Here is a 25,993-nt window from a genome sequence, read left to right on the forward strand (position 1 = left end):
CAGATCCCCCGGGATGCTCATCTAAAAAGGACGAGACATTCCAGACTTTTGAATGGACCAAGATCCAACAATCTGCAGCGTGATTATGTTTCTTCAGCTCATCGTAAGACACCAGAGCTGTCGAAGCAAGAGTCGAAGTAGATGCCATTCTTAAGACACAGCAGAAATCAGCCGTCAAGCTTTACAGATAGACCGCACAAAGATGGCGAACAAGAAGAGATATCGCACGCCAACTATCTCCGCAACCATTTGACTATGTCCTGCACCAGTCCCGTCACACCGGCTTTTCAAGGGCCAAATCTCTGTGCAATGCGGCTGGATCTCCATCCTACTGCCATGCATCACAGGGAAACGTCTTAGATCATCTCATGGCCTTTCATCAGGTATCTGGCTCAAGCCGTGGCTACGGACAAGGACCGCCGTTGCGCCGTAGATGGTGATTTACTCCGTTAACCCTGCAAGATACCCCTCAAAATACGGGGAGTGGCAGAGTCGGCGGTGTTCCCGGTCACCTCGGCGAAAAGCCGTAGGCGAGAGCTAAAGTCCACAGCGCCTATACCCACGAAGCTAGAGCCAAAGTCCACGGCGGGGACAACCGAGGAGTGCGTCGTGACAACACCGGGAAGATAGCAAGATGCAGAAGGAGCCTTGGAGAAGCCTTGGACACATCATCAAAGGGACTTAGAGTCACTGCAAATGGTGTGGTAGCAAAGGACACTGCAGATTGCAACGACTTGTCCAACATGCAAGAAGCCACCACCAGATCGCTAGAGGGCGCCCTCGCGACTCTGCCGCCCCCAGTTGCTCAAACAAGCCTGAGAGAAGACATCAGCCGTCGACGAGCGCAAAGTAGTCTACCCGTTCTGGTGGTACTCGATGATGACCCGACCGGCACACAGACATGTCACGACATCAACGTGCTCACAGCGTGGGAGGTCGAGCTCCTGGTCGCCGAGTTCAGAGCGACTCCTTCGGGATCAGGCTTCTTCATCCTCACCAACTCTCGAGCTTTACATACTTCCGAGGCTCGAGATCTGATCAGAACGATCTGTGTCGCGGTCCAGCAGGCAGCCAAGATTGCGAGCGTCGACTTTGAACTCGTCTTGAGAGGCGATTCCACTCTGCGAGGCCATTTCCCTGATGAGCCAGAAGTCGCCGAGTCAGTCATTGGAGAGGTCGATGGCTGGATACTGGCTCCGTTCTTTCGTCAAGGTGGCCGTCTTACCATCGGCGATGTGCACTATGTCGCCGACGTGGATGGCAGTCTTGTGCCCGTTGCACAGACTCCTTTTGCCAAAGATGCCACCTTTGGTTTTCGAAGTTCAAACTTGAAAGACTACGTGGCAGAGAAATCAAAAGGTGCAATCACAGCTGAGCAGGTCGAATCAATCTCACTGAAAGATGTTCGAGAAGGGGGTGCCTCTGGGGTGGCTGCGCGACTTCTCGGCTTCCAAAGAAAATGTGTCGTTATTGTCAACGCCGTTGTTGATACGGACATGGAGATTTTCGTCCAAGGACTCTTACAAGGTACGATCAACGGGGAGAAGGACACCACAGCTGTTCCAGAAGACTTATTTTTAATATAGCAAGAGATCAAGGAAAGAGATACATCTATCGGACGGGAGCTGCCTTCGTATCGACCAGACTTGGTTTGTCACAAATACCGCCACTGACGGCGGAAGCACTGAACATGGACTTGGAGATGAGTAGCCCGGGAGGTTTGATCATCGCTGGATCCTACGTTCCGAAAACTACCGCCCAGCTGGAATCTCTCATTGCTGGTCGCGGGAACCACTTACACACGGTAGTAATACAAGTGGATGCGCTACTTGAAACCCACACAAATTCAGAAGATATCATCCTCAGAGCCGCCGACGAGGCAGGCCAGAAGATTGCTGAAGGCATAGACGTTCTCGTAATGACGAGCCGCAAGCTTATCACGGGCCACGACGAGCGTTCTAGTCTGGCTATTGGCTCCGTCATCGCCAAAGCACTTGTTCTCTTCTTGAGACTGCTGAACCCTCGACCACGATATATTATCGCGAAGGTATGTCCGCTCAAAACCTCCTGAGCCATCATTAGAGTCGGGTTGAACGTTGAGTCAGCTAGTTAACTCTCTCAGGGAGGAATCACATCATCGGATATGGCCACTAAAGGTCTACGTATGAAGCGCGCCAGAATCTTGGGCCAGGCGGCCTCCGGTGTTCCACTTTGGCAATGCCACGAGACTGTGTCGAAATTTCCCGCCATTCCATATGTCGTTTTCCCCGGCAATGTCGGAGACAAGGACACCTTGCGCGAGCTCGTTGCTGGATGGGCCAAATCGAAGCCGAACCAGAACATCCCGCCAATGAGATATCGCCGGCTTGGGAAGAGTGGGCTGAAGACTTCTCAGATAATCCTGGGTTGTATGACTCTTGGTAATCCGCAGTGGGAAGGGAGTCCCTGGGTGCTTCCAGAGAAGGAAGCTCTGCCAATTCTGAAAAAAGCGTACGACCTGGGTATCAACACTTGGGACACGGCCAACACGTATTCAAATGGTCTTTCTGAAGACATCATCGGCAAGGCTTTAACCAAATACTCGATACCTCGAAGCAAAGTCGTCATCATGACCAAGCTCTACTATCCAGTTATGGAGCAGAATCCGAACTCTCGTCCTAATCCCGCCGTGAACGATGGTGCTCTCGTCAATCAGATGGGTCTGAGTCGTAAGCACATCTTTGATGCGGTCGAAGCATCACTTCGCCGCCTCGACACAACTTACATCGATGTTCTTCAGATCCACCGTCTGGATACGGAAACGTCGCCAGAGGAGATCATGCGTGCTTTGCACGATCTCGTGCAGCAAGGAAAAGTGCATTATTTAGGTGCATCGAGCATGCCGTGTTGGCAACTCGCACGCTTACAGTATGCGGCCAAGATGCACGACTGGACGCCCTTTTCTAGCATGCAGAACCTGTGGAATCTTCTCTACCGGGAGGAAGAGCGCGACGTTGTACCCTTTTGCGAGGCCGAGGGCATCGGTCTGATCCCATGGTCACCTTTGGCCCGCGGCCTTTTGACCCGACCCTGGAGTGAGAAGACCGTACGGAGCGAAAAGGACGCGAAGACGTCCCAATGGTTCCAGGGGATCCAGAATGAGCAGATTGTACAGCGCGTTCAAGAGCTGGCAAAACGAAAGAGCTGTACAATGGCAGATGTCTCACTCGCTTGGCTTTTGGCCAAAGAGGCCTGTCCGGTCGTGGGATTGAACAGTTTGGAAAGAGTAGAGTCAAGTCTGAATGCTTTGAGAGTGACTTTGACCTCGGAAGACTTGGAGTATTTACAGGATCTATATGAGCCTCTTCGAGTACAAGGATTTTAGGTAACTACGCATTCGCACCAAGTTTACAGCCCATGTATTAGGCTGCTCCGTGCCCGGAATAAAGGACTCCCTCACGCGTAACCTTAACGTTGAAGCGCCTATTGGATCGTAGGTTTGTGTTTTACTCAAATGGCCAACCACCAGCATACTGTACGTTGATCCTCCACTTTTGCTCCGGAATCCTTTACCACGAGACTCGTTCGGTATACTAATAATCCGGCTTCCTGTCCGATACTTGTACGGTATCATAATGTTTGTACTCCATGTGGTCTCGGCGACCGGACTCACCATACCTGTGCGGTTTCTAGTCCCTCGGGCCGGAGCAAGGAGCGAGCATTCATGTGGGGTCCGATAGTCAGGCATGTGTTGGATGTATCCCAAGATTCGACAGTCCAAAGTCACGGCGAGTGTGCCGCGCAGAAGAGGACTAGGGGGGTTCGGATTGCGCGAGCAGAAAAAAACGGTTCGCTATTGGCGGTGTTGTGACACAAACTTCATTGTTCGCCAACATACTTATACTATTGTTCCCTCTTTGCAGGGAACACACAGTTTCGGTACGTGAGATACAGGTGAAAACCAGGATCAAGATAGCCATAAATTTTGCTACTCGAGTTACAGTCGAAGCCAAGCACCAGGATCGACATCCACAAGTGACGGGCGTGAAAAGCAACTAGAAACCCAAGGCCAGGGACGGAAAAAAAGAACTTGAACACAACTTTTGATGACGGACAGCACGAAACAGCTTTCAGGGAACATGAATGTCCTCATAACCGGTGCGGGGGGGTTTCTCGGGCAGTGTCTGGCATCTGCGTTGATGAAGAATCCTTCCGTCGAGAGTTTGTTGTTGACTGATGTGGCCGAGCCCAACATCCCATCAATCACGGATTGTTCTCAAGAACAACAAAAAAACAGCTCCTCCAACAAGAACTGCTGTTGTTCTGTACGAGCCACAAAGGCCGACCTCACGCAAAGACAAGGATGTGAAGCGGTGATTTCGCCAAACCTAACGCACGTCTACCTCTTGCACGGAATCATGTCTGGTGCAGCCGAGGCGAACCTGGAATTGGGGTTGGCTGTCAACGTCGACTCGATGCGCAACATGCTCGACACTCTCCGTAAGATCAAGAGAGGTATAAGGGTCATTTTCCCATCAAGCTTGGCCGTGTTCGGGCCCGCAGCGGCGGCGGCGGAAGAGGGCGGCGGATCGTCTCATGTCGTCGTCAGCGAGGAGACGATGCCCTCGCCCCAGTCGTCTTACGGTGCACAAAAATACATCTGTGAGATTTTGTTGAACGACTATACTCGACGTGGGTTGCTGGATGCCCGTATCGTTCGTCTGCCCACCATCATCGTCCGACCGGGCAGACCGTCAGGCGCCGCTTCTTCGTTTTGTTCTGGCATCGTTCGAGAACCGTTGAACGGGGAAAGGAGTGTGTTGCCCGTCTCTCGAAGTCTCAAATTGTGGGTGTGCTCGACGAGGTGTGTCGTCAGGAATTTGCTCGTCGCCGGGGATATCCCGGCCGCAATGTATGGGAAAGGAAGCAGGACAATCAATCTACCGGGTATCATGGTGACGGTCCAAGATATGCTCGACGCTCTCGAAAAAGTCGGAGGCCACAAGGCACTCGGTTTGATTGACGAGGTGCCTGATGAATCTGTGGCTCGCATCGTGGGTTCGTGGCCTAGCAGCTTCAACATCACCAAAGCCAAGACGCTCGGATTCCACGACGATGGGCCCCTGGAACAAACGATCCAAGATTATGTCACGGACTTTTCGTCAAATCGGTAAAACGCGACTTGTGGAGAGGCCGATCCGACAAAATCATGTCGTAAAGTTCATGGTCATGTCGGGGAAACTGAACTGTTCAAAATCTGCAAAAATAAAGTCGTTGGCTCCGACCCTCAGTTCGGGATACGAGCGATGATGATGATGATCAAAGTCGCTGGCATTGTTGTCTGATGGCATCAACGGCGGGATGAATTGATTCACGACGTCCATAATGGGTTGTTGGTTCATCAACCCTCGCTGATGGACGTTCAAATCCTGAAGTTCTCCCCCAAACGCCGAAGTCATCGCTGTGGTACTTTCCATCAGCTTCTGGGAAAGTCCGCCGCTCATGCGGGAGATGGGGTGTTGTGGGATGCAGGGCAGTTTCTGGAACAGGGTGAGTACGCCGCCGATCAGTCCCAAGCTGTGGCTCACGTCCAACGAGAGTTGTTCGTGGTACTTTGTACAAATCTCCATGAGGAAGTGGCCGGCAAAGGCTATCATGATGTGGAAGTAATGAGGCATGCCGACCAGACTCTCCTGTAGTTCTTTATCTCGGAGAATCATGTCGAAGATCTCGATCGTGGCGTCACGGGCCAGGCTAGCGGCCGACAAGAAATGAGGTGGTATGGGGTCTCCTTTCAGGCCCTTGAAGACGTGGTGACCGAGGTAGAGCTTGCCGAACTGGTAATGCATCTGGAGACCCTTCATGGGGAAATCTCCAATGTGAGGGTTCGGCTTGAACACCTTGGCAAACTTGTTGTACCATTTATCTAGTTGTTTTGAGAAATTCATGATTTGAGCCGATAACCCCTTTGCAACCCGATCGTCCAGTTCCGACCCGAACGTGTCTCTGACTTGTCCCATTATGAGGAGTAAAGCGACCTGTGACATGAGTCGGGAGTCCGAGTCCGTCACCCCGTCCCGCTCCAGGAAGAACTCCCAGTTGGCCAGGATTTCTTTGTCGGTACGTAGTAAGGGGTCGCGGTTGTGCAAGATCGACAAGTGCTGGTCGCAGATGAAGAGGAGGTACCACAGACGAACGCGATCCGTGTGGTCTGATCTGGACAAGGAGAGCGAGCTGCTCGACTGATGAGGTCCTCCTTCCGAGTCGAGGAGAAATTGGAAATGCCGATGAAGACGCACGTCGGCCGCCCTCCGCAGTGCATCACTGGACAGAATCCTCGACGCGTCCGTCAACCAGAACGAGCCGATGCAGAGTGCCTGGAGGTGGTCGACGCCGCGCTTCTCAAACACGGCTCTAGACACCAGCCGTCGAAATTCCCGGTTGCAGGATTCGTAGATCGACTGAGCCTTGGGATCGTGAAGGGCCGACACCGTACATATGGCCGCTACGAGGACGGGAGAGGACTGCCTGAGTGAAGGCAGGTCGGGAAAGTTGCTGCCAATGCCATAGAGGAAATGATCCAGCCGAGAGAAATAGCGGTGGCAGAGAGCCTCGGCCACGGAGAGTGAAAGCACGGCTTTGGTGATGAGATCCTGAGCCTGTAATGGTCGTGGAGGGTGGCGAGTGCCCTGTGGCGTATCTGCGGACGTCGGGCTCCCCAGCTTGGCCACCTCGAGGAACGTGTCGATAGGCGCCTGCACAGCAGAGGGTGATGTTGGTGGCGAGACTTCGCACTCCTGATCGTTGTCGGTGCTCACCGCGCCTGTGTCCTGGCCGTTGGTCTTGGACGAACGAGCCGTGATGAGCGGCCGCGGAGTCGGTATTCCGAGCTTTTGACAGACAACGTCGAGGGTTTCGTGAAGGTTGTGAATGTCTGTACGAAGGTGTTCCGCCTGCCTGGAATGGATTTGGATGGGTTAGTGCCCAAGTACGTGTGTATTCGTAGACCCCGTCGCATGGTCCGCAGACGCGCGCGACAGGATCAGAACAACACTCACGAGGTGTCCTCCAGCAATGTCTGCAGGGATTTGTTCAAAACACAGGCTATACCGCGCCGCTCGCAGCGGATGCAGGGCGGGACATCCTTGGGCATCTCGCACTTGATCTATCCGACGATGAGTCTAAAGCTGCGCCAAACGCACCTCATCAATCTCGGCTTACCTTTTGCTTCCTGCATGCAGTGCACGCTGTGATCTTACGCGTGATGCCTGGAAGCATGTCTGCATGGTTGTTTGATGCGTCGAAATTGCGCGGCGCATGATGCGACTTCCACGAATCCTCGGCCGAGGCCGTCAAACTCGTCGCACAGTGTAGTCTCCCATCAATGGAATCATGCTCGCCAGAGACCTCGGGTGCCGTATAGTCATTTGAAATGGTTCTGGTTAGACCGTGATCAGCATGGGCCAGCGTTTGATGGGTAAACCCATTTTCTTGGTATGCAGACAAGCCTGTCGTGTGAGCAGGATCTGAAGAGGTAGGTGCTTCGAGAGATCGTTTTCGTTTCGACATACTCCTTGCGTATCGATACCAATGGTGATCAGCGATCAGACTGTAGCGCGACAGGTGAACTCTTTGAGACTACCAAACTCTCTTGGCTGAACCGACGAGACGTCTGGGCACGAGCTGCACAGGTCTTGCCTGGGCCCACTTCAAGGAACCCTTATACGGCTAGCTCGGACAGCTTAAAGGACCAAGAGGTGCTTGTATATACGGGACAGGAGGATAACCGACTTGGCGATAATGGTTGCGACCAACTGGACAAGAGACGTTGAGAGGCTGAGAATGGGAGGAGTCTCAGTGGCGTGTTCGGCCTCATCAGGCGACAAATCCTTGCGGTCAGCAGGATTTTTCTGGCTCACGTGGATTCTTCCTTTGCCTTGGAGCTGTTCTAGTCGCTGAATGAGGCCTAATGGCAGGGATGTCGACGCTAAATCCCGGAGCCAAAGCCGATCTCCTACATGGTTGTTGGAGGGCTAGTCCCATTTCCGACTGCCGACGGCTCGGATTGCACCTAACAACCTTGGTTATACATCGTCGACGTTGTATGCATTTATTTAACAACGATATTGTTGGCAAATTGTGAAAGAGTTAGCACCGAGACTTTCGCATTACAAGAAACAGATTTCAGAGTGCGCATCTGGTTTCGTGTTCTGCCCTACTATCCAGAATGACTTCAACCCTTGCCGCTAAGCAACGGCCGCTTCCAGAGGGAGTCTATTGCCCTGTTGTCTCGTTATATCGCTCGACAACTCGGCAAGAGATCGACTTGGAATCCTCTCACCAGTACTTTTCTTACCTGATTCGCGGCGGCGTTCATGCTCTCGTTCTTAGCGGCACCACGGCAGAGGCAGTTCTTCTTTCTCCTACGGAAAGGCAAGATCTCATCAGGGCGGCTCGAAAAGCGGCACTCGATCTCGGTTTGAACAACTATCCCCTGGTCGCTGGTATCAGCGGGCAGTCCACAAATGAATCGATCCGACTCGCAGAGGATGCAAAGGCCGCGGGTGCTGACTTTGGTCTGCTCCTCCCTCCGAGCTATTGGTCAAAAGCGGTCACGAAAGATGTGATATTGGAATTTTATCGAGACGTAGCGGACGAGAGCCCTATCCCTGTTGTCGTTTACAATGTGGGTCACTCTCACGATTGGGGAGATGCTTCGGACGCGCTGACAGATTTGAAGTTCCCAGGCGTGACAAGCGGTATCGATCTGAATTCGGATGTTCTCTCGGAACTTGCGAAGCACCCTAACATCGTGGGCGTCAAATTGACCTGTGGAAATGCGGGAAAGGTGACCCGCTTGACCCAGGAGTTCAAGCACGAACAGTTTGGAGTGTATGCAGGACAATCAGACTGGCTTGTCCCCTGCTTGGCGGGCGGTGGCCAGGGTTGCGTTACAGGCATCGGGAACGTGTTCCCAAAATCCGTCTGTCGTCTATACAACTTGTGGAAAGAGGGAAAGGTACAAGAGGCTGCAGAATTGCAAGGCCTGGTTGCTCAGGCAGAGAAGGCATGCAAGGAAGGAATTGCCGCCACGAAATACGGCGCTGGGTACTTTGCAGGCCCATTAGCTGGTGTGAATGATCCAACTAGCTTTCACCCGCGACGACCGTACAAGCCCGCGGGCAAGGAGATGCAGAGTTGGATCGTCAATGTTATGAAGCATCTTGTCGAGGTCGAGAATTCGATACCGGACGCTTATCCAGGAAAGCCTCCGGCCCAGGTCAATGGATCAAGCAAGCATTAGATAGGCATCTACAAATTATACCTTGCGTGTCACAATTCACAACTACCGACCCTGATATTTAACATTCAATACTGAGGTGATGCCAGAGAAAAGGCAGATCCGGAGCTGATATTATGGCCAAAATGGTAAACCACAGTAAAGTAATAACCGGACTATCATAAAGCCCTTGCCCTTCCTGAAGAGGACACATCAATTCTGAAAGATATCACTAGACACCCGTAGATACTTGATCCGTTGTCGCCAGAACGTGTAAGAAATGTGCATCGAGCCTGTCTTGTCCAGAACGATACTTGGATACGACAGCTCACGGTTGAGTCTCTGTTCGCTGTTGTTCGTCATACAATACCCATCTCCGTCCTCGAGAACACGGTGACTCCAAGTTTTGGCTCCGTCGTCACTCCACCCCAGACAAAGAGGTGCTCTCGGAGCTCCCCAAAATGCATCCTTGCCGGCATGCTTGCTGCCCTGATTCTTGCGTTTGTCTCCAGCCTCACCGATATCGTCGTAGAGACCTTCTCGGCGCCCTTCGGCGTTGAGTCTGCTCGAGTGATTGTACACTACAACGATGCGCCCAGATGAAAGCACTGCGAAGCAAATTCCAGAATTTGGATTCGGTAGCGACGTGGGCTCTGGTTCTGACCATGCCAGTCCGTCGACTGATTGAGATACATAGATGTTGTCGGCCCATCTGCTTCTGAAGAGGGCCATGTATGTTTTGTTCTTAAGCTGTTGAATTTGCATGTGGACACATCCGAAGCTGTTGGGGACTTGTGTTTCATCCCAAGTCTTGCCCTGGTTTGTGGACACTCGGATACATGAGATATCATCGTTTCCCACCCACCGCATCCCGGGCTCGGTTCTGCACTTGAAGGTTGGGATTACCCAGTTGCCATTCTCGAGAACGACAACAGGCTGCCGAACAAATGTCCCCGGCTCTCCAAAAAGGGTACAAGCGTCAGACCATGTCTTTCCACCGTCGTCGGAAACGCTTTTCTTGACTATCGCAAAATCTTGATTGCCCGCAGGCTGAGAGGTGTACAGAAGCCATATTTGCTTCGTGGGGGTTTCGAACACTATTGGATTCTGCTCACTTCGCGTGCTGTCATGGCTCATTTTTGACGGTTCCGACCAGGTTGTTGATCCAGCTCGCAGGCGCGACATGTAGATGCTAATATCAGGTTTGCCCTCCTGGCTTCCACCAAACCAGGCACAGAGGAGGTCCCCATTATGAAGCAAACACAAATTAGAAGCATGGCATTGCGCTGTCGCAGCTGGGACAAAGCATTGCTGTCTGTGGTATGGAGAGCTATATTCCACCAACGTGGTGTCAGAGACGGACGTTGTTGCCATCGTGGTAGTTGTTGCAGCCATTGCTTTTTTTCTCCTACGAATCGTGAGGGGTGGTATGAGGTACTATTGAACTCGCTACCAGTTGCAATTCAATATTGAATCATTCTTATAAATCGAAGTGCCTTTCTCACATGAGGCCCACCGGTCGAGAGAATGAAGATCCCCCACCTACCGAGGATCCATACTACGGGGTTCAAGGCGAGAATGGATGGCGCCGGTTTGCTATCCGACATGAGCCCGGCCACTACGGCCCTGCTCCGAGTTCATAGTTTTCTCACCCCATAGTCAACCCCTCTCCTTTCTCCGTTCCTCCTCTGGGGTAAGGATAAGGTGACATCGAAGCGAGCAAATCTCGTTTATAAAGACCATGTCCACACATTAACACGTACCGAACTTACCCTGAAGAGTCTACATGTCAGTCCCTCGATCGTAAGACATTGTTGTTCAACCTGCCATCCTTCCTGAGCAGCTCTGCTTGAAACATTGTGATCACTGCAACAAAGTCCAACAAGTCTCACAATGGCCGGAGGCACCAGTATCTGGGTCAGCCCCCAGGCAAAGCAAGACCCAAAAGCAATCTTCAACTTGCGCCTTCTGTACCTTCTAATCTCGGTCGCTTGGGCTGGCTGCTTCTACGGATTCGACACAGGCAATATTGGAGGAGTCTTGACCCTGCCTTCATTCAAACATGCATTCGGCCTAGATGAGCTCTCCAAGAAGGCTTACGATGATAGACGAGTAAGCTGTGCCTAGAAAATGGCAACCCAAATGCATGCTGACCTCTTCCAGGGAACTATTGCAGCCATGCTGGCCGCTGGTGGTTCTGCAGGGGCTCTGCTTGCCGCTCCAACCTCCGACGTCCTAGGTCGGAAATGGTCCGTCTTTCTATGGGGCTTGGTCTTCTTGCTAGGAGCCATTATGCAGATGATACCTGACTACAGTGTGCTCATCGCTGGGCGGTTCATTGCAGGTGCCGGCGTCGGTGCCAGCTCGATGCTCACACCTCAATTCCTCGCGGAGAACTCCCCCAAGTCCATCCGTGGAACCATGACGGCGACTTACAATCTCATGATCCTGTTCTCCCTTATGCTGGCTTTCTGGATCAACTACGGCGTTAGTCTATGGAAGAGCCCTGGAACAGACACCAACGACACTCAATGGCGCACTGCTTTAGGCATCCAGCTCATCCCTGGCGCTCTCATGTGCATCATGATTCCATTCGTGCCAGAAACACCAAGATATTTGATTAACCATGGGAAATCGGAACAAGGCCTGACAAACATCGTCAAACTTCGCAAGCTGCCTGCAGATCATCCTTACATCCAGACAGAATACCAGGAGATCATGGCGCAGGTCAGATATGAACAAGAGTGCTTCCAGGGACACAGCTACTGGGTGGTGGTAAAGGATGTGTTCACCATCAAGAGCAATTTCCGTCGTTTCTTCCTGGCAGTGATGCTTTTCTTGTTCCACAAGTTCACCGGCACCGATTCTCTGAATGTATGATTTAATTCCATGTCCTCGTCAAGGGGAGATAATTAGCTGACCGAATATCACAGTACTACGCCCCTGAGATCTTCCAACTGATCGGAGTCAAGGGCGAGTCGTCCAGTCTCCTGACTACCGGTGTTTACGGCGTCGTCAAATTTGTCACCACCATCTTCTACGTGGCATTCCTCGTGGACCGTGTTGGTCGCCGTTTGCCTTTGCTCGTTGGCGCCATCATGCAAGCGTCTGCGATGCTGTACCTTGCACTTTACCTCCGATTCGCTGGAACCAACACCGAGACCGTGGGTGGTACTCCAGCAGGAGGTATTGTCGGCATCATCGCGATCTACATATACGCTTTTGGCTGGTCATTCGGCCATAGCGTCGCTTGCTACGTCGTGGCAGCTGAGATTTTCCCCACCCGAATCGTAAGTGCATGGGCCTCCCTACAGACATGATCTCCATCGTTGCTGACTTTGACGGCTTGTAGCGATCTGTTTGCATGTCTTTCTGCTTCTTCATCAACTGGATTGTCGATTACGGAATTACTCGTGCCACTCCCAACATGATCACCGAGATGGGTTGGGGAGTTTTCCTACTTTATGCTATGCTCACTTACGGTGGCGTAGTCTTCATATATTTCTGTCTGCCTGAGCTGAAGGGGAGATCCATCGAAAGTATGGACGACTTGTTCCAGCGACCACTTTGGACCATGTGGAAACATGCCTATCCTACTGAGGAAGAGAAGGTTCGTCACGATGTGCTTGAGAAGACTGAACAGAATCACTCGATCGTTCCTGCGGATGAGGAGAACAAAGGCCCTGAAGCTGCCGTCCACATTGAGAAAAGCTGAACAGTCAGCTTTTCGTGGGCAAGAAGGGTGAATAGTTTGGCATGTAGATACTGTCGAGTTCGAGATGCTACGTGCGCCCTAGTCCTAGGCATGGTGATTCAGGGTTGTGCCTTATCGTTTTGTATTGATCTGATAACAAATAACTGGTAACTAATATCGGTCTTTTCGAAAGTGGGGCTATAGTAGCTACTGTGACGATTTTAACCCCCTGGAACATCATTCGCATAATAATCTCACAGTCTAATGTAAGAATGTGATCTGGAACCTCGTGATTTTCCAGGATAGCAACCGTCCGCGTTGCATCGGTGACGATCGGGATGATTTCCGACAATAGCGAGGACAGATAGAGTATAAAATTAGGAAACCGCCCAGTCGTGGATGTTTCTTCTCTTGTTCCCTTCAGCCATCGTCTTCTTTCAACTCAATTTTGTTAGATAAACCCATATTTTCCTTATTGGACTAGTTCGAAAGACACATTCAAACATTCCACTATGCCCACCAAGACATTCACTCTCAACACTGGAGCACAGATTCCTGCCGTGGGCTTTGGGACGTGGAAGGCTGCACCTGGAGATGCAGGCAAAGCGGTAGAAGAGGCCCTGAAAGCAGGTTACCGTCACATCGTAAGTGGAAATGGCATCCTGAGCGGTGGCGTGCCGGCTGATACAAGTCTCACAGGATTGCGCACCTTTATGTACGTTGTGTTGCCATCTGCTCTCGAGAAAACTCCGAGAAAGATTGACTCTGCTGACACGAATCTTGGCATCTATTAGATTTCAATGAGCCGGAGATTGGCCAGGTATTCAAAGATACTAAGATTCCACGTGAGAAGTTGTTCATAACCACTAAACTGTATGTGATTCTCCATTTGTCCTCTCACAAATCCATCTGGCGGCTGTGTTTGCAAAGTCAATGAAAAAGATCTCAATCAGCGATGAAGGAGCAAGGGCTGATGCGAACCATTTCCAAACAATAGCTGGTCCTCGGATCATCAACGCGTACCACAAGCTCTTGAGAAGTCGCTGCGTGATCTTTGCCTGGATTACGTGGACTTGTATCTGATGCATTGGCCCGTGACGTTGAGTCCAGATACAGGGGCCGAGTATGGAAAAGAGGACCGAAAGACGCACGTCCAAGGCTGGGACTTTTGCGATACTTGGCGCGAGATGGAGAAGCTGCTCTCGACGGGCAAGGTGCGAGCGATAGGCGTGGCAAACTTCTCGACCGTGAACCTCGAACGTCTCCTGTCGGTTGCCAAGGTGGTACCTGCGGTGAACCAGACGGAAATCCAGCCGCTGCTTCCTCAAGATAAGCTGCACGCCTACTGTCAGGCTAAGGGCATCCACCAGACAGCGTTTGGACCACTTGGCGGATCCGGGAGCACTTTGCACGAGCACCCCGTCATCGTAGAGTTGGCGAAGAAGCATGGAGTCGACACCGGCAATGTGATGCTGAGCTGGGGTATTCAGAAAGGTTGGAGCGTGATCCCGAAGAGTACCAACCCACGTCGAATCGAGGCAAACCTGAAGAACAACTTTGTGTTGAGCCAGGAGGAGATGAAGGCCATGGATGGGCTAGCCAGGCCCAGAGGGAAGAGGTTCAATCGGCCTGACTGGGGCTCGACCATATTCCACGACGACGCAGCTGTAGAACTTGAATAAAGAGAGCTGTTGACTGGCCTCGATGAGGAAGAATTCAACGTTGAGGAGTAACAGAGGGCAACTTTTTGTCCTTGATGTAACTTACAAACGTCTCGAAATCCTATGCCCAGACTCATGACGATCTTCATCACTGTTCGGTGCATGCTCTCTTTTGCGAATCCATCACTCCCTTGCATCGGGCATTCATCTGGGTGAGCTCTTGGAGCGCTTGTACGTGGGTTCGCGGGTAGCCGTGACATCGAGGTCAATCTTGATCCCGGCAACGTGAATTTGGCGAAATCAACGTATGCGGTGTGCCACAGGATTGCTCCAGATTTGCGATGCCATCAAGTTGATTTCTCAGCATTGTACGAGTATCTCGAACTCACACGAAGTCAAATGTGCCTTGATTCGGTGGCTCGGTGATTTACCCTCCAATTCGGAAAATGCATTACCAGCTTCGGCATTTGAAAATGGTATCGCTTAACCCGCATATCAAAATGGAGGGCGTCCACTTATCATACCCTCTCTAATAGTGTTCGCCTCTGATCCCAAGCTATTGACCAGACATGCTTAGTAAAGAATCAACTAGCGTGATGTTCAAAAATGGCCCGCTTTAGAATCCGGCCCGACATGGCTGTGTCGTGTGCCGCCGGATCCCGAACCGGAGAGCACGTATTTCAAACTCAACAAAGATACTGTAAAGCAGAGTCGGCATATTGCGGCAAAGCACAGTAACTATCGACTGCCTTGTACGAAAAAGGATTCTCTTCGTACTTGAAATTCAAGTCTCATCATCAAATCATGCCAACCATGCTTAGATAATTATGCATCTGAATTGCGAGTGTTATGAGGCCAATTGTGCTGTGGTGTGATCAAAATGCTCAAGGGGGGTCACCTAATATATTCTTAATGAGCCCAGAAACGAGTCGATGAGAGTTTCCTGTCTGACGCTGAGTCTGGCTTGGTCTCGATATCGATCTTTCGTCTCGCATTATTGGATCAACCCCCCTAAAATCTACGAGGCATGCGAGTCCTCGTGGTTCTGGCTCACCCTGAGCGACAATCACTCACCGCGGCTCTGAGTAATGTCATCATCGAGGAGCTACAGACCGAAGGACACCAAGTCCAAGTGTCAGATCTGTACGCCATGGGCTGGAAGTCACAGATTGATCGAGAGGATTTCCGCGGGTTTCCTTCGGAGGAGCCTCTACGGGTCGCAAACGCCTCGCTTGAAGCATATACCGCGGCTCGTCTCACCGAGGATGTGATTGCCGAGCAAAGAAGACTTCTCTGGGCCGACACTGTCATCTTGCAGTTCCCTCTCTGGTGGTACTCCATGCCCGCCATCCTCAAGGGCTGGGTGGACCGTGTCTTCTCGTGTGGGTTTGCCTATGGTGTAGGCGAGCACAACGACAAGCACTGGGGGGATCGCTTCGGCGAAGGGGTGTTCGCCGGCAAGAGGGCCATGGTGGTGGTCACCACAGGTGGCTGGGAGGAACATTACTCGGGGCGTGGGATCGGGGGACCGATCGACGACCTACTGTTTCCCATCAATCACGGCATGTTGTACTACACGGGTTTTGATGTGTTGCCTCCATTCGTGGTCTACCGTGTCGACCGCTACGATGAAGCTGCATTCAATGCTACAGCAGACCGTCTCCGTGAAAGGGTCCGAACTCTCACAATTACGGAGCCCATCCCTTATCGGCCCCAAAATGGAGGTGATTATGAGATACCAACCATGGTCCTACGCCAGGACCGATGTCAAGGCCAAGAGGGGTTTAGAGTACATCAAAGGCCATCATCTCACAAAGCACCGTGAAGATTGTCCTTTTTGTGGTCGATCTCGAGAGTGACAAGTGATGGTATTGCACAGAGAAATCCCGCTGAGTCAAGGATCGGGATGCCTACAAGCTTCACCATGAATACGAGGTCGGCGTCTCATGAAGGGTGCATAGGAAGACACAGACGCATGATGAGAATCATAGAATGTACCAGGTGTGTCAACACTTGAATGGAAGAATAGAGACTCAATATAGATCACAGTTGCTAAACCACCTTCTTTTAATGAAGCGTCTAGATTGCATGCTTGCTCACTGCCTTTCAAGATAGACTATGGACCGTCATGGGTCTGAGAGCGAAGCGTGAGGGTGAAAGATTCTCTGTCGGGTCCCAAAGGCCCCGGAGGATGGAAGAACACAAGGGGCAGGGACAACCCATTAGGAACCTTGGGAATGCCACTATAACTAAGTTTCGATATGGACGGAGGAATTAAATAAACGAGAATGTAAAATGAGTGACTTAAAATTACCTACATAGCAAAAGGGCTAGTCTGGGAAATGAGTGTCGCAAAGATGCTTTGGAAAAGCATTCCAGCAAGCATGGTACTTGGGCGTTCTTCCTCTTCCCGTCCGTACCTCTATTTCCCTTTTTGCCTTTTGACGAGCCCATGGGGTCTATCTCTACCTTGAGCTGAGGAGCCTCTCTTCTGTCCTCAGACACCTATCACAAGTATACCGGTACGTGGTGAGTGGCTATTTGTTTGCCATCTTTGCCATATCTCTTTGGCAGAACGGTGAACAAGCCGTCGCTGTCACGAGGCTCAAAGTCCAAACCCAAGGCACCGTGTGTCAGGATAGCCAGGCCGTAATTCTCCTTGATCCAGTGGGCAAACATGTCCATCCCAGCCACGGCTCCACTCGCAGTCCAGAGGTTTCCATCGATGATCCATTTCCGTTCCTTTGTCCACTTGACCTTGGGGAATTGCTTGCTGACCCAGTTGTACTCGATGTTGTTGATGGTTGCTTTTTTACCGTCGAGCACACCTGCCGCCGCCAGGACCGCAGCGCCCGTGCAGGTCGAGAAGGTGGGTTTGCCTGAGGCGACGTGGCGACGGATGAATTCTGCGTACTTTGGGGCCAGTTGGAACGAGAGGGGGTCGGGGCCGCCGATGAGGAGGATATCCAGCTCAGGGCAATCGTCGACCGTCGTGGTCGGGATTACTTCGTAATTGCTGGTCAAGAGCTTGACGGGGTCGCGGGTCAGTCCAATATGGTGGAACTTGAAATCCGGTGCTCTTTCCAGCACTTCATCCTCGATCGGGATGAGTTGTTTCAAGATGCTGGCAATCTCTGCACCCGACGAGTTGAGTAGGTCGGTGGGACCGATCACGTCGATGGCCTGGTAGTTGTAGACAAGACTGCCTACGTTGACCGGTGCCATTTTGTTCGTTGACCTTTTCTTTTTTGGATTATCGCTAGCTAAAACACTTTGTGATGTTTTCTTGAATATATGGACGAGTGAAGAGATGACTTGGGGATACGAAAGCAGAAGTGTCGTTCTTGCCTGCTTCCTTTATATACTGTTCATCAACCGTCTACTTACGCGATTCAGTAAACACTTGACCTCTCGTGTCAGGCAAAGGGTCATCTAGGACAATGACAAATCAACGCGACAATCTCATCGTCAGTCCACAACACTCTAGATGCCCATCAAACCCGGGACTGCATGTGTTACTGTTACTACATATAGCAGGTTGCTAGATATAGCATTTCACCCCCGGAATGGAAATAATGCTGAAAATGCGTTAGGCGAAGCCCATAGGGAAAAGCAGCCAAACGATGGTTGTCGAGAGGCCCGCAGGTCCCCACGCACTAGCCCATCGAGGAAGTCTTGCCAAAACTGGCCGAGTCTAAACGAAGGTATTCTGGACGTTTACTGAGCCCTCACTTAGCACTGTGGGCTCAGAGGGCACGTTTTAGATGATGGGAATAATACGAAGTTTGCAATAATTGTCGTCCCCCCAACTCAGTAAGACAACCAAAATGATTACCATCTTGCCCGAGTTTGTGTCACAAAGACTCTCCACGGGGTTTGAATGTCTGAGGAACGCGTCGATTACAAATGCGGATTGGAAAACACAACCCGTCGAAAGATATCCGCACCACGTCCTTTGAAGTCTATACACAACACACAAGTGCCGATGACATCTGTCGGTAGGCTGGAGGTCTCCATGTGTGCAATGGGCAGATGATAGTCTCATTTGAAAAGTCGCTGGGACGGCCAATCAAGGCGGATGTGGAGGATCAGGATGGCCGTGAAAGACGACACTACGGGGCAGTAGATTCGAGATCTAATGGAGATTGTTGAGATGGTAAAGCCTGTCTGTGAGCAGCTCACCAGAAATTTTGACTCCCAGATTGTTTTGGGGTGGCACAGCCTCTACTCGCTGCCAGCTCTCAAAAGATACATCAAACAGCTGCGATGACTCCGATCGTCAACGAGCCACTGTCTTGTCAGCCTCTCCCGCAGACTTGGATTGGGAAACAACCCCGGCCTGCGCTGTGGCAGCCACGAAGCGAGAATTGTTGGCACGGTCTCTCTCCACGATATTTTTGTCAGTTTTGTCAGTTTTTGGTGGGCATTAGAGTCCTGGCAAATTTCGAGTCTGGAGCACATAATGTTCCTTCTCATCCCGGTTCACGCGCATCCCAGTCACTGGCCCAGATGAAGGTAGAGCATCTCCACTGACTTCCTTTCTCCTGTTTCCCACTTGGACCCAGTGGCCGGTTGCACATCCAGAATGATCGGCCGCAGTTCACCCCTGGTTTCTTTGTAACCATTGTCTTGCAGGGCTCGCCGTGCTCGCACTTTGGTGCAACCGGCTTCGAGAACAGTTTACCCCATGTCTGCTTCGAGGCAAAGTTGGCGGCTTCGTCTTCAAATGAGGCGATTGATCTTGACGGCGAAATCACGGTCACGGCAGCTAGAGAGTTCTCAGTCGGCATCGTGTCCTCGTTCTTGGTGGGTTCTGGATCAGCTGTCGACAAGACATCTGCTGCGCTCGCTGGAGCTGAGGGTTTGGCCGTAAAGAACCCTCGCAGGCTCTGTTGGCCTTTTCCAGCCCCGTTGGGAGTTGACTGTGATTTGCTCCTCTTGGCCGCAGGGAGGGTATCAGGTTTCGCGGGGCGTTTCCCGGTGGCGGGTCTGGAATCGGTAGAAGTGTGTGAGGTTGTTGTTGATAAGGCTGCACCTTCAATTGGAGTAGACTTGGTAGTTGTAGCGGCAAGAGGGAGCGCCGAGGGCTGCACCGCAACCAGACTGTCGTCCATGTCCGATGCAGTACTCTTGGCTTTTGGTAATGACTCTTTCTGCGTGAACATATCTCGAATGCTCCGCCGCTTGTCAAACTCCTGAATCAACTTGCCAGACATGGGCAGCATGTTCTTGCTCGACCACTCATACTTGCGGATCCCATTCTCGAACATGCCGGGCGGGTTGATGATATCCAGGATGTGCCGGGTGTCTCCATCGATGCTCACATTGTCGTTGAGTACGGCGAACACAGGGCAGTGATCGGAACCCATGAGCCCTTCCTGAATATTGGCATCGCAGAACCAGTTTTTCATGTCGTGGCTGCAAATGACGTAGTCAATCCTCGCGCCATAGTTTCCAGGACGAGCATTGACTTTGGTCTCCCAGCAAGTGTACATGCCGTGGCGACCTTCGTTGAAACCACGACAAAGATCCCACAGTATCGGGGTCTCCCGTCCTTCATCCCTTGCACCGTGGACCTTGCCTCCGACCAGAAGTTGATTGAGCATTCGCCTTGCTGGGGTAGATATCCACTCCACAGCGTCGAGACCGTGCTTTCTCATACTCTCTTCAGCCGCCGCTGTGTCAATTTCTTCTCTTGAGATGTTGAGGTCGCCTGTCCAGACCACTCTCTTGCCCATGTTCACCAGATTTCGTATTCTCGCATCAAGGATCCGCAGAAAACTCGTCCGGAAGTGCGTTCGCGTTTCATCTCGTTCGGCAGGGCAATAGGTTCCGATGAGGACAAAAGCCGGAAATTCCAAAATGACGCATCGGCCCTCACAGTCGAGAGTGGCAGGGTCAAAGTCCGCCTCCGACAGCTGCTCTGCGTTTGGATATCCCCCGATTTGCTCTTCTGGCGGCAGATCCCGGAAACTGGTGGCCGAATTGGGAGGAGTCAAAACACCGGTGATGCCTTCTTCGGCTCTGATGGGCGCGCAAGTCGCGTTTCGAGTGTATATGACTACACCCGAGTATCCTGGCACTGTCAGTTATATCGTGACTTGAAGTTGGTCGCATTGATACCTTTCTTGTGCTTGGGGAGACTCCAGTAGTTATCCCAGCCCGGCACCAGGACCATGTCATCTCGCAAGTCTTTCCTTTGGATCTTGGTCTCTTGAAACACCACAATATCTGCCTCTAAAATCTCGAACATGGCCTCGAAGGTTCGTTTGTCGCGCCATGGCTGGTACGCGAAAGGATTACGAATGCCATTGACATTCCAGGATGTGATTCGGATGCCCATTGCTAGGAGAAGGTATGCGTGTCATGGCCATTGGCCGTTGGTGCATTCGTGTCACGCGAGAGAGTCGTGTTCGCGCGAATTGAGGAATGAAAGTCAGTGTGACCACTATGATGGCAAGCTGGCTGCGCCGTCGAGGGCCAACCGTGCCCGCTGCCTCCGAGGACTTGTTTTCTGTGGCATCTAACGCAGCGACAAACCCTGCCAACAAAGATAAAATGAGCGAGAAGTATGTTGACAACGATGACTCCATGTCGCCATGCACGCGCATTTCACCCCAGAATTTGGTGCACGTGATCGAGCTTAGTCATCTTTGCCTAAATCGCCAACATGGCAGAGAACAAAAATAAATACGTCCCGCCAACGCGTGGTTTACTCTGTTTACATACAATTTGGTGGGACCCTCGTGGCAAATCATAACTACCCTTCGTCGAGAAATGAGCATTCTTTGATTTGCTTGTGAATCCATGCCTAGACATGGGTCTGATCACGAACATATCCGAACATTGGATGATTTATCGCCCAGCCCCCCCTCGTTAACCAGGTTCCACGGCTTCTACCGCAAAGTCTCGCGCGACCTCGATGTAAAGTACTCTAGGTAGTGAACATGGCCAGCATGCCTACCGTATTTTGGAAGGAACCATACCTTCAGCTCTGGCCCTCTCCGCAACGATCCTAGACGAGGCGAGGGGTCTGAACCCGAAACCCAACTCTTCATCATTGAGAGCCAACGAAGGTTTTTTCGATTCTGATTATATCTTGGAGAAGCTGCAGGGCCATTGCGTTACCTGCAGTCTCGCCAATGGTCTGAAGGCGCCGTTTGATCCAATCTCGGGTGTGATTATTGATGTTCGAGGACTTTCCTGCTAGATAGAGACACCAGATGAGCATGTATCCGCCCGGTACACTTGCCGGGGAGGAGGAATCATCCGACAAATCTCGTTCGGACACAGGGGATATAAGCCCCAAGGCTTGTGGGACGGTAGCAAGGATATCATCCACTAGCTTGTACAGGATCTGTAGACTTTCGTGGAGTTTTTGTGTCATGTGTGTTCTGATGACAGGCTCGAGATCGGTGTCAAGAACCTTTTTCAGCAGGTAGCATATGATCTCGCAGTCACACAATTGAAGCATTCGCAAGTTATTCCAGAGTCTGATTGCCCACGAAGAGTGATAGAGGTCAAATCGACCATTATAAAATGCTTCCGGGTCACCACAAGAGTCGGGGTTGCTTGTGTATGGTTCTTCTGCAGCGAGTAGCGGATGGACATGCTGAAAATCATCTTGGAGGGAAGTTGCTTCTTCCAGGAAAGTGGAGACAGAGATGCGACCGTGGTTGTTGACCAAGTTCTCATAGAGGTTCACACATCGAACGGCCAACGTGCCCAGCACCCAAAATCCAAAAGAGGCTGCCATGGTCTTGCTAGCCTCCTCCTGCAGCTCTCGCATATCATCTGGGTATGGCTGGCATTGATGGAGACATACTACCACCAGATCCGCACGTACTTGGTTGAACATGAAAATCTGCGATGGTCCGGAAAATTGATCCTTGCCACGAGCAACTACCAGTGCTGCAGCCCCTTGAACGTGTCGGACCCATGACTCGAAATTCGAAACGTGCTCAAACACCCCCAGAGAAATTACCGACATCAAGGTGCTATCCTTGAGGGACTCGCCGGGTGACGCCAGCGCCGCGTTTACATTTCGAATGGCCTCCAAGTATTTGATGCGCGCATGATTAGCCAATCCAGGCTGTTGAGTGGAGTGGGCCAGCGCGACGAGGCCTACGGCGGCGATGCTGGCCACCAGCGTCGGGTGCTGGTTGTCAGCATTGAAAACAGTCGGAATGTAGTTCAGGAATCCACGCGAAGGAGACTGGCCCCCGATGACGAAGTTGTGCAGGAAGTAGTTGACACCAATCTCGTCAATACTGGGTCCGGGCCCAGAGGCAGGCGAAGCTGAGTAGCCAGCTCGGCTGGCAGTCGCTGATTCTGCCCTTCTCTCCTTGGCACGCGTTATAGTATGATCGGTCTGATCACGGAAGACGAGTTCCCAGTCATCTCGGTATCCAGAACAGTTCTCCCGCAAACGAATGCATTGTCCACAATGAGGAACTTGGAGGTCGCACTAGAGGAGAAAGGACGAGATTAGCATTGCCTTCGCGGAAACACGGGTAGTTCCATGAATAATGTGGGAAACTAGATATCAGAAGGTCACCTACCCGTCGTTTGACCGCCCGGCAGTTAGCACAACTTCGAGAAGCTCGTGGGCGAGACATGTCGTTATGGGCACGATGATGGAGGTGGCTTGGAACGCTGCCGGTTCTGACAAGCACACAGGAAGAAAGCTTGGTTAAACAAGCATTGATGACAACAGACCGCACTCAACCGGAGTATCCCCCGATTCACCGGTGTCAAATCAGCGTTGCAGTCTCCCGAGTCCGCCATACTTGCTAAGCATAAGATCTGCTTCAGCTCTACGAGACAAGGACGAGGACAATAGGCCGGAATTGGGCATCAAGGGATTCCTGCCTTTATTGGGATGCCTAATATGCGTATATCCAAACAAGTCCACGCGCAGAGCATGGCCCAAAGTTGACCTTCAAAGTACGTCGTCACTCCAGTATATTCTGGGGAGGTTTAGTGGACCATCATTCAGTCGATCTTGCCGTAAGCCCCTAGTCTTGCGAAACTAAGAAACACGTTTTCCAAAGGTTTCGCTTGCCTGGCAGTTCGATCAGGCCTGAATAGCAGAGAGCCCTCTGATTTGCTAAGCATTATTTTGGCCCTACGGGCCCCAAATTCAACAACTTAGTCCTATTTGGGTAGGCCAGATGTTCCGCCAATCAACATATTGGGCTTCGGTGAAAGTGCGACGGTGAAACACGTCCAAAGCCATGGCTGTGTTCTTGCGGCTCTCGAAAGGACAGAATGCCGTTCGAAAATATAAAGGGGGGCAACTGTCCGTCTCCTGGGTCGTAGTCAAGTGCCTTGACAACTTTACTTTATTCCTTGAATACTTCTGCTTCTACTATTCGTGTTGCGCTACGATGGGCGCCGTGACATATCGAGATGGCATAGCCATCCTCCAACTCATCGTTTTTCCATTTGTTGTCGCTGCTGCGTTGTTCATCTGGAAACGAACCGGTTGGAGGATCGGCAGCAAGATCTGGCGATTCGCTGTGACACTGGGCCTCATCCGGATCGCAGGCAGCATTTGTTCCTTGTTGACCATCAGCCACGATTCTTACAACGTAGAGGTTGCCGTGGCAGTGTGCGAGCTCATCGGTATTGCGCCTCTGTTGTTGACCTATGTCGGGATTCTCAGACAAATGTGAGTTGGCTAGAGCGAATTTGGTGGGCCTGGACGTACACTGACTGATACAACCTCGACAGCGACATGGACCAAAGGATGAATCCCCGACTAGTCAAGCTGCTGACTCTTGCCGGCTTCATCGCCCTTGCCCTCGGCATCGCAGGAGTCAGCACTGCAGATGATAGCAACACCACCTATCATGCAGATGGCATGGTTAAAGCGTCAATGGGCATCTTCCTCGCCATATTTGTCATCGTCATCTTAGCCTGCGGTTGGCTATATGCCGACCTCCGTTATCACATGAGGGTGTTTCAGAAGAGGCTCTTTCTTGCCAGCTTTCTCTCCTACCCCTTCCTGCTGGTGCGCTTGATCTACTCGGCAATCGGCGACTACACCACCAATCACGATTTCTCGGTTATCGATGGCAATGCCACAATCTATCTGTGCATGAGCGTCCTGGAGGAGATCATTGCCATAGGCCTCACTATGATCCTTGGACTGTCGGCCGTGATGCAAAGGGACTTCGTCAAACTCGCTCAAGAGCCTTCGCCTGAGCGAACTGGGCTTCGACATGATATGGATGTTGCAGTGTGAAGGAGATGGTGCATGCAACGAGAGTTGTGTCCTTCATAAAAGGCATCGGCTTTGCAGGGTGCATGTCTCATGATTGTCGTCTTTTCTGAATGGTGCTAGAGCATATGGACAGCGGGTCAAGAGTTGCGGTTGTAATGGGTGCGAGAAGGCAGGTCGAGGTAGACCTGAGCAGTATACAGGCCTCCAATAAGGAGGGGGAGGGGAGGCGGTTTCAAGGATGTGAAGGGCCAATGCACAGCTCTTGCGGAAGGCCGAAAGGCTGAAAGGCAATCTCATTGTAGATACGTATTTAAATCTGAGTGGGCAGTAAGAGACTGCGATGACATATTGAACCAAGGATCTCACGAGTTACCAACTTACTCAGCTGTTGAGGTTTTCCAGTGCATGCTACCCTCGTACAGAGCGGCCGGTTGTACATCCAACCAGGGCGTAGTTTCCCCCGCAAATCTGGACGATAGATCTTTACTCATACTCGTACAAACTGCAACCGTTACCTCATCACCGAGGATGACCCAACAGCGTCGTAGAAACAAGGTGCTTGCCAGTGAAGCTTCTACCTGAGGCACACATGTATACGAGATGATAAGGGGCAGAGCCCGGATTGCCGTCACCCGAATACTACCTCTCCCGTCAGACCTTTGTCCCTCTAAGAAATAAGCACTGTCGATCAATTAGGCCTTCTGTTGTACTTGTCCTACCGATTGGCGTCACCCGTGGGGATCAGAATCATCCATCATTGGTTCTGCATCTCGACTGCCTCGATAGGACTAGCCTCGATGCACTGAGGGTTCTCTACCCATTTCGTGACCACCGCCACTGGGATCCGGAATAAGGTAAGCCGTCGAAACTCCTACCTGTTTAGACCGGGTAACTACTCTAATATCCGTACGAGCTGCGCCGATTGCAAGCCACTGACATCTTGCAGAAGTACTTTTCTTCCCTAGAAATGTCTGAATCTCGGAAGCATGGGGTCCAAAAATAAACCACCAATTATCCAACCTGCTTTCCTAGGTAAACTAACACCGTTGGCCATCGCCGCGTGGGTCTAACCAAAAATTACTCGACCATGCTAGAATCGAGCTTGTCACGACATTGCATATTCACTACCTGTTGTCGAGAGGTGATCACTT

The 25,993-nt window shown here is 51.6% G+C and overlaps 6 protein-coding genes across 6 annotated transcripts; 3 read left to right on the forward strand and 3 right to left on the reverse strand.

The window, feature by feature from the left end:
• Positions 1–743: 743 nt before the first annotated feature.
• PV06_10491 (uncharacterized protein) lies at positions 744–3,364 on the forward strand (the record flags this gene model as incomplete). Its single annotated transcript, XM_016412048.1, has 3 exons — positions 744–1,527; positions 1,587–2,047; positions 2,123–3,364. The coding sequence occupies 3 exons, from the start codon at positions 744–746 to the stop codon at positions 3,362–3,364; spliced, it is 2,487 nt and encodes an 828-aa protein (XP_016257668.1).
• Positions 3,365–4,502: 1,138 nt separating this feature from the next.
• Positions 4,503–7,563, reverse strand: PV06_10492 (uncharacterized protein). Its single transcript, XM_016412049.1, has 3 exons — positions 7,201–7,563; positions 7,038–7,144; positions 4,503–6,936 (listed from the first exon to the last, which is right to left on the reverse strand). Exons 1-3 carry the CDS (start codon positions 7,546–7,548, stop codon positions 5,187–5,189), a joined length of 2,205 nt encoding a protein of 734 aa, XP_016257669.1. The 5' UTR covers positions 7,549–7,563; the 3' UTR covers positions 4,503–5,186.
• A 643-nt stretch (positions 7,564–8,206) lies between these two features.
• On the forward strand, positions 8,207–9,300 carry PV06_10493 (uncharacterized protein; the record flags this gene model as incomplete). Its single annotated transcript, XM_016412050.1, has 2 exons — positions 8,207–8,665; positions 8,720–9,300. 2 exons carry the CDS (start codon positions 8,207–8,209, stop codon positions 9,281–9,283), a joined length of 1,023 nt encoding a protein of 340 aa, XP_016257670.1. The 3' UTR covers positions 9,284–9,300.
• A 6,221-nt stretch (positions 9,301–15,521) lies between these two features.
• PV06_10494 (uncharacterized protein) lies at positions 15,522–16,998 on the forward strand. Its single transcript, XM_016412051.1, has one exon. The coding sequence runs from the start codon at positions 15,642–15,644 to the stop codon at positions 16,437–16,439; it is 798 nt and encodes a 265-aa protein (XP_016257671.1). The 5' UTR covers positions 15,522–15,641; the 3' UTR covers positions 16,440–16,998.
• PV06_10495 (uncharacterized protein) lies at positions 16,898–18,079 on the reverse strand. The gene has a single exon (XM_016412052.1). The coding sequence runs from the start codon at positions 17,837–17,839 to the stop codon at positions 17,123–17,125; it is 717 nt and encodes a 238-aa protein (XP_016257672.1). The 5' UTR covers positions 17,840–18,079; the 3' UTR covers positions 16,898–17,122.
• A 286-nt stretch (positions 18,080–18,365) lies between these two features.
• On the reverse strand, positions 18,366–21,179 carry PV06_10496 (exodeoxyribonuclease III). The gene is made up of 2 exons (XM_016412053.1): positions 20,738–21,179; positions 18,366–20,690 (listed from the first exon to the last, which is right to left on the reverse strand). The coding sequence occupies exons 1-2, from the start codon at positions 20,955–20,957 to the stop codon at positions 19,087–19,089; spliced, it is 1,824 nt and encodes a 607-aa protein (XP_016257673.1). The 5' UTR covers positions 20,958–21,179; the 3' UTR covers positions 18,366–19,086.
• Between the last annotated feature and the right edge of the window lie 4,814 nt (positions 21,180–25,993).

The sequence above is a fragment of the Exophiala oligosperma genome, assembly GCF_000835515.1.
Source record: "Exophiala oligosperma strain CBS 72588 unplaced genomic scaffold supercont1.13, whole genome shotgun sequence".
Lineage (NCBI taxonomy): Eukaryota > Fungi > Ascomycota > Eurotiomycetes > Chaetothyriales > Herpotrichiellaceae > Exophiala > Exophiala oligosperma.

Coding starts and splice junctions, on each gene's coding strand:
- PV06_10492 (XM_016412049.1), bottom strand. CDS start 7,548: ATGTCGAAACGAAAACGATCTCTCGAAGCACCTACCTCTTCAGATCCT. Junction 7,145..7,200: donor CTGCATGCAGGAAGCAAAAG/GTAAGCCGAGAT, acceptor ATCGTCGGATAG/ATCAAGTGCGAGATGCCCAA. Junction 6,937..7,037: donor ACATTGCTGGAGGACACCTC/GTGAGTGTTGTT, acceptor AATCCATTCCAG/GCAGGCGGAACACCTTCGTA.
- PV06_10496 (XM_016412053.1), bottom strand. CDS start 20,957: ATGGGCATCCGAATCACATCCTGGAATGTCAATGGCATTCGTAATCCT. Junction 20,691..20,737: donor TCTCCCCAAGCACAAGAAAG/GTATCAATGCGA, acceptor TGACAGTGCCAG/GATACTCGGGTGTAGTCATA.
- PV06_10495 (XM_016412052.1), bottom strand. CDS start 17,839: ATGGCACCGGTCAACGTAGGCAGTCTTGTCTACAACTACCAGGCCATC.
- PV06_10494 (XM_016412051.1), top strand. CDS start 15,642: ATGCGAGTCCTCGTGGTTCTGGCTCACCCTGAGCGACAATCACTCACC.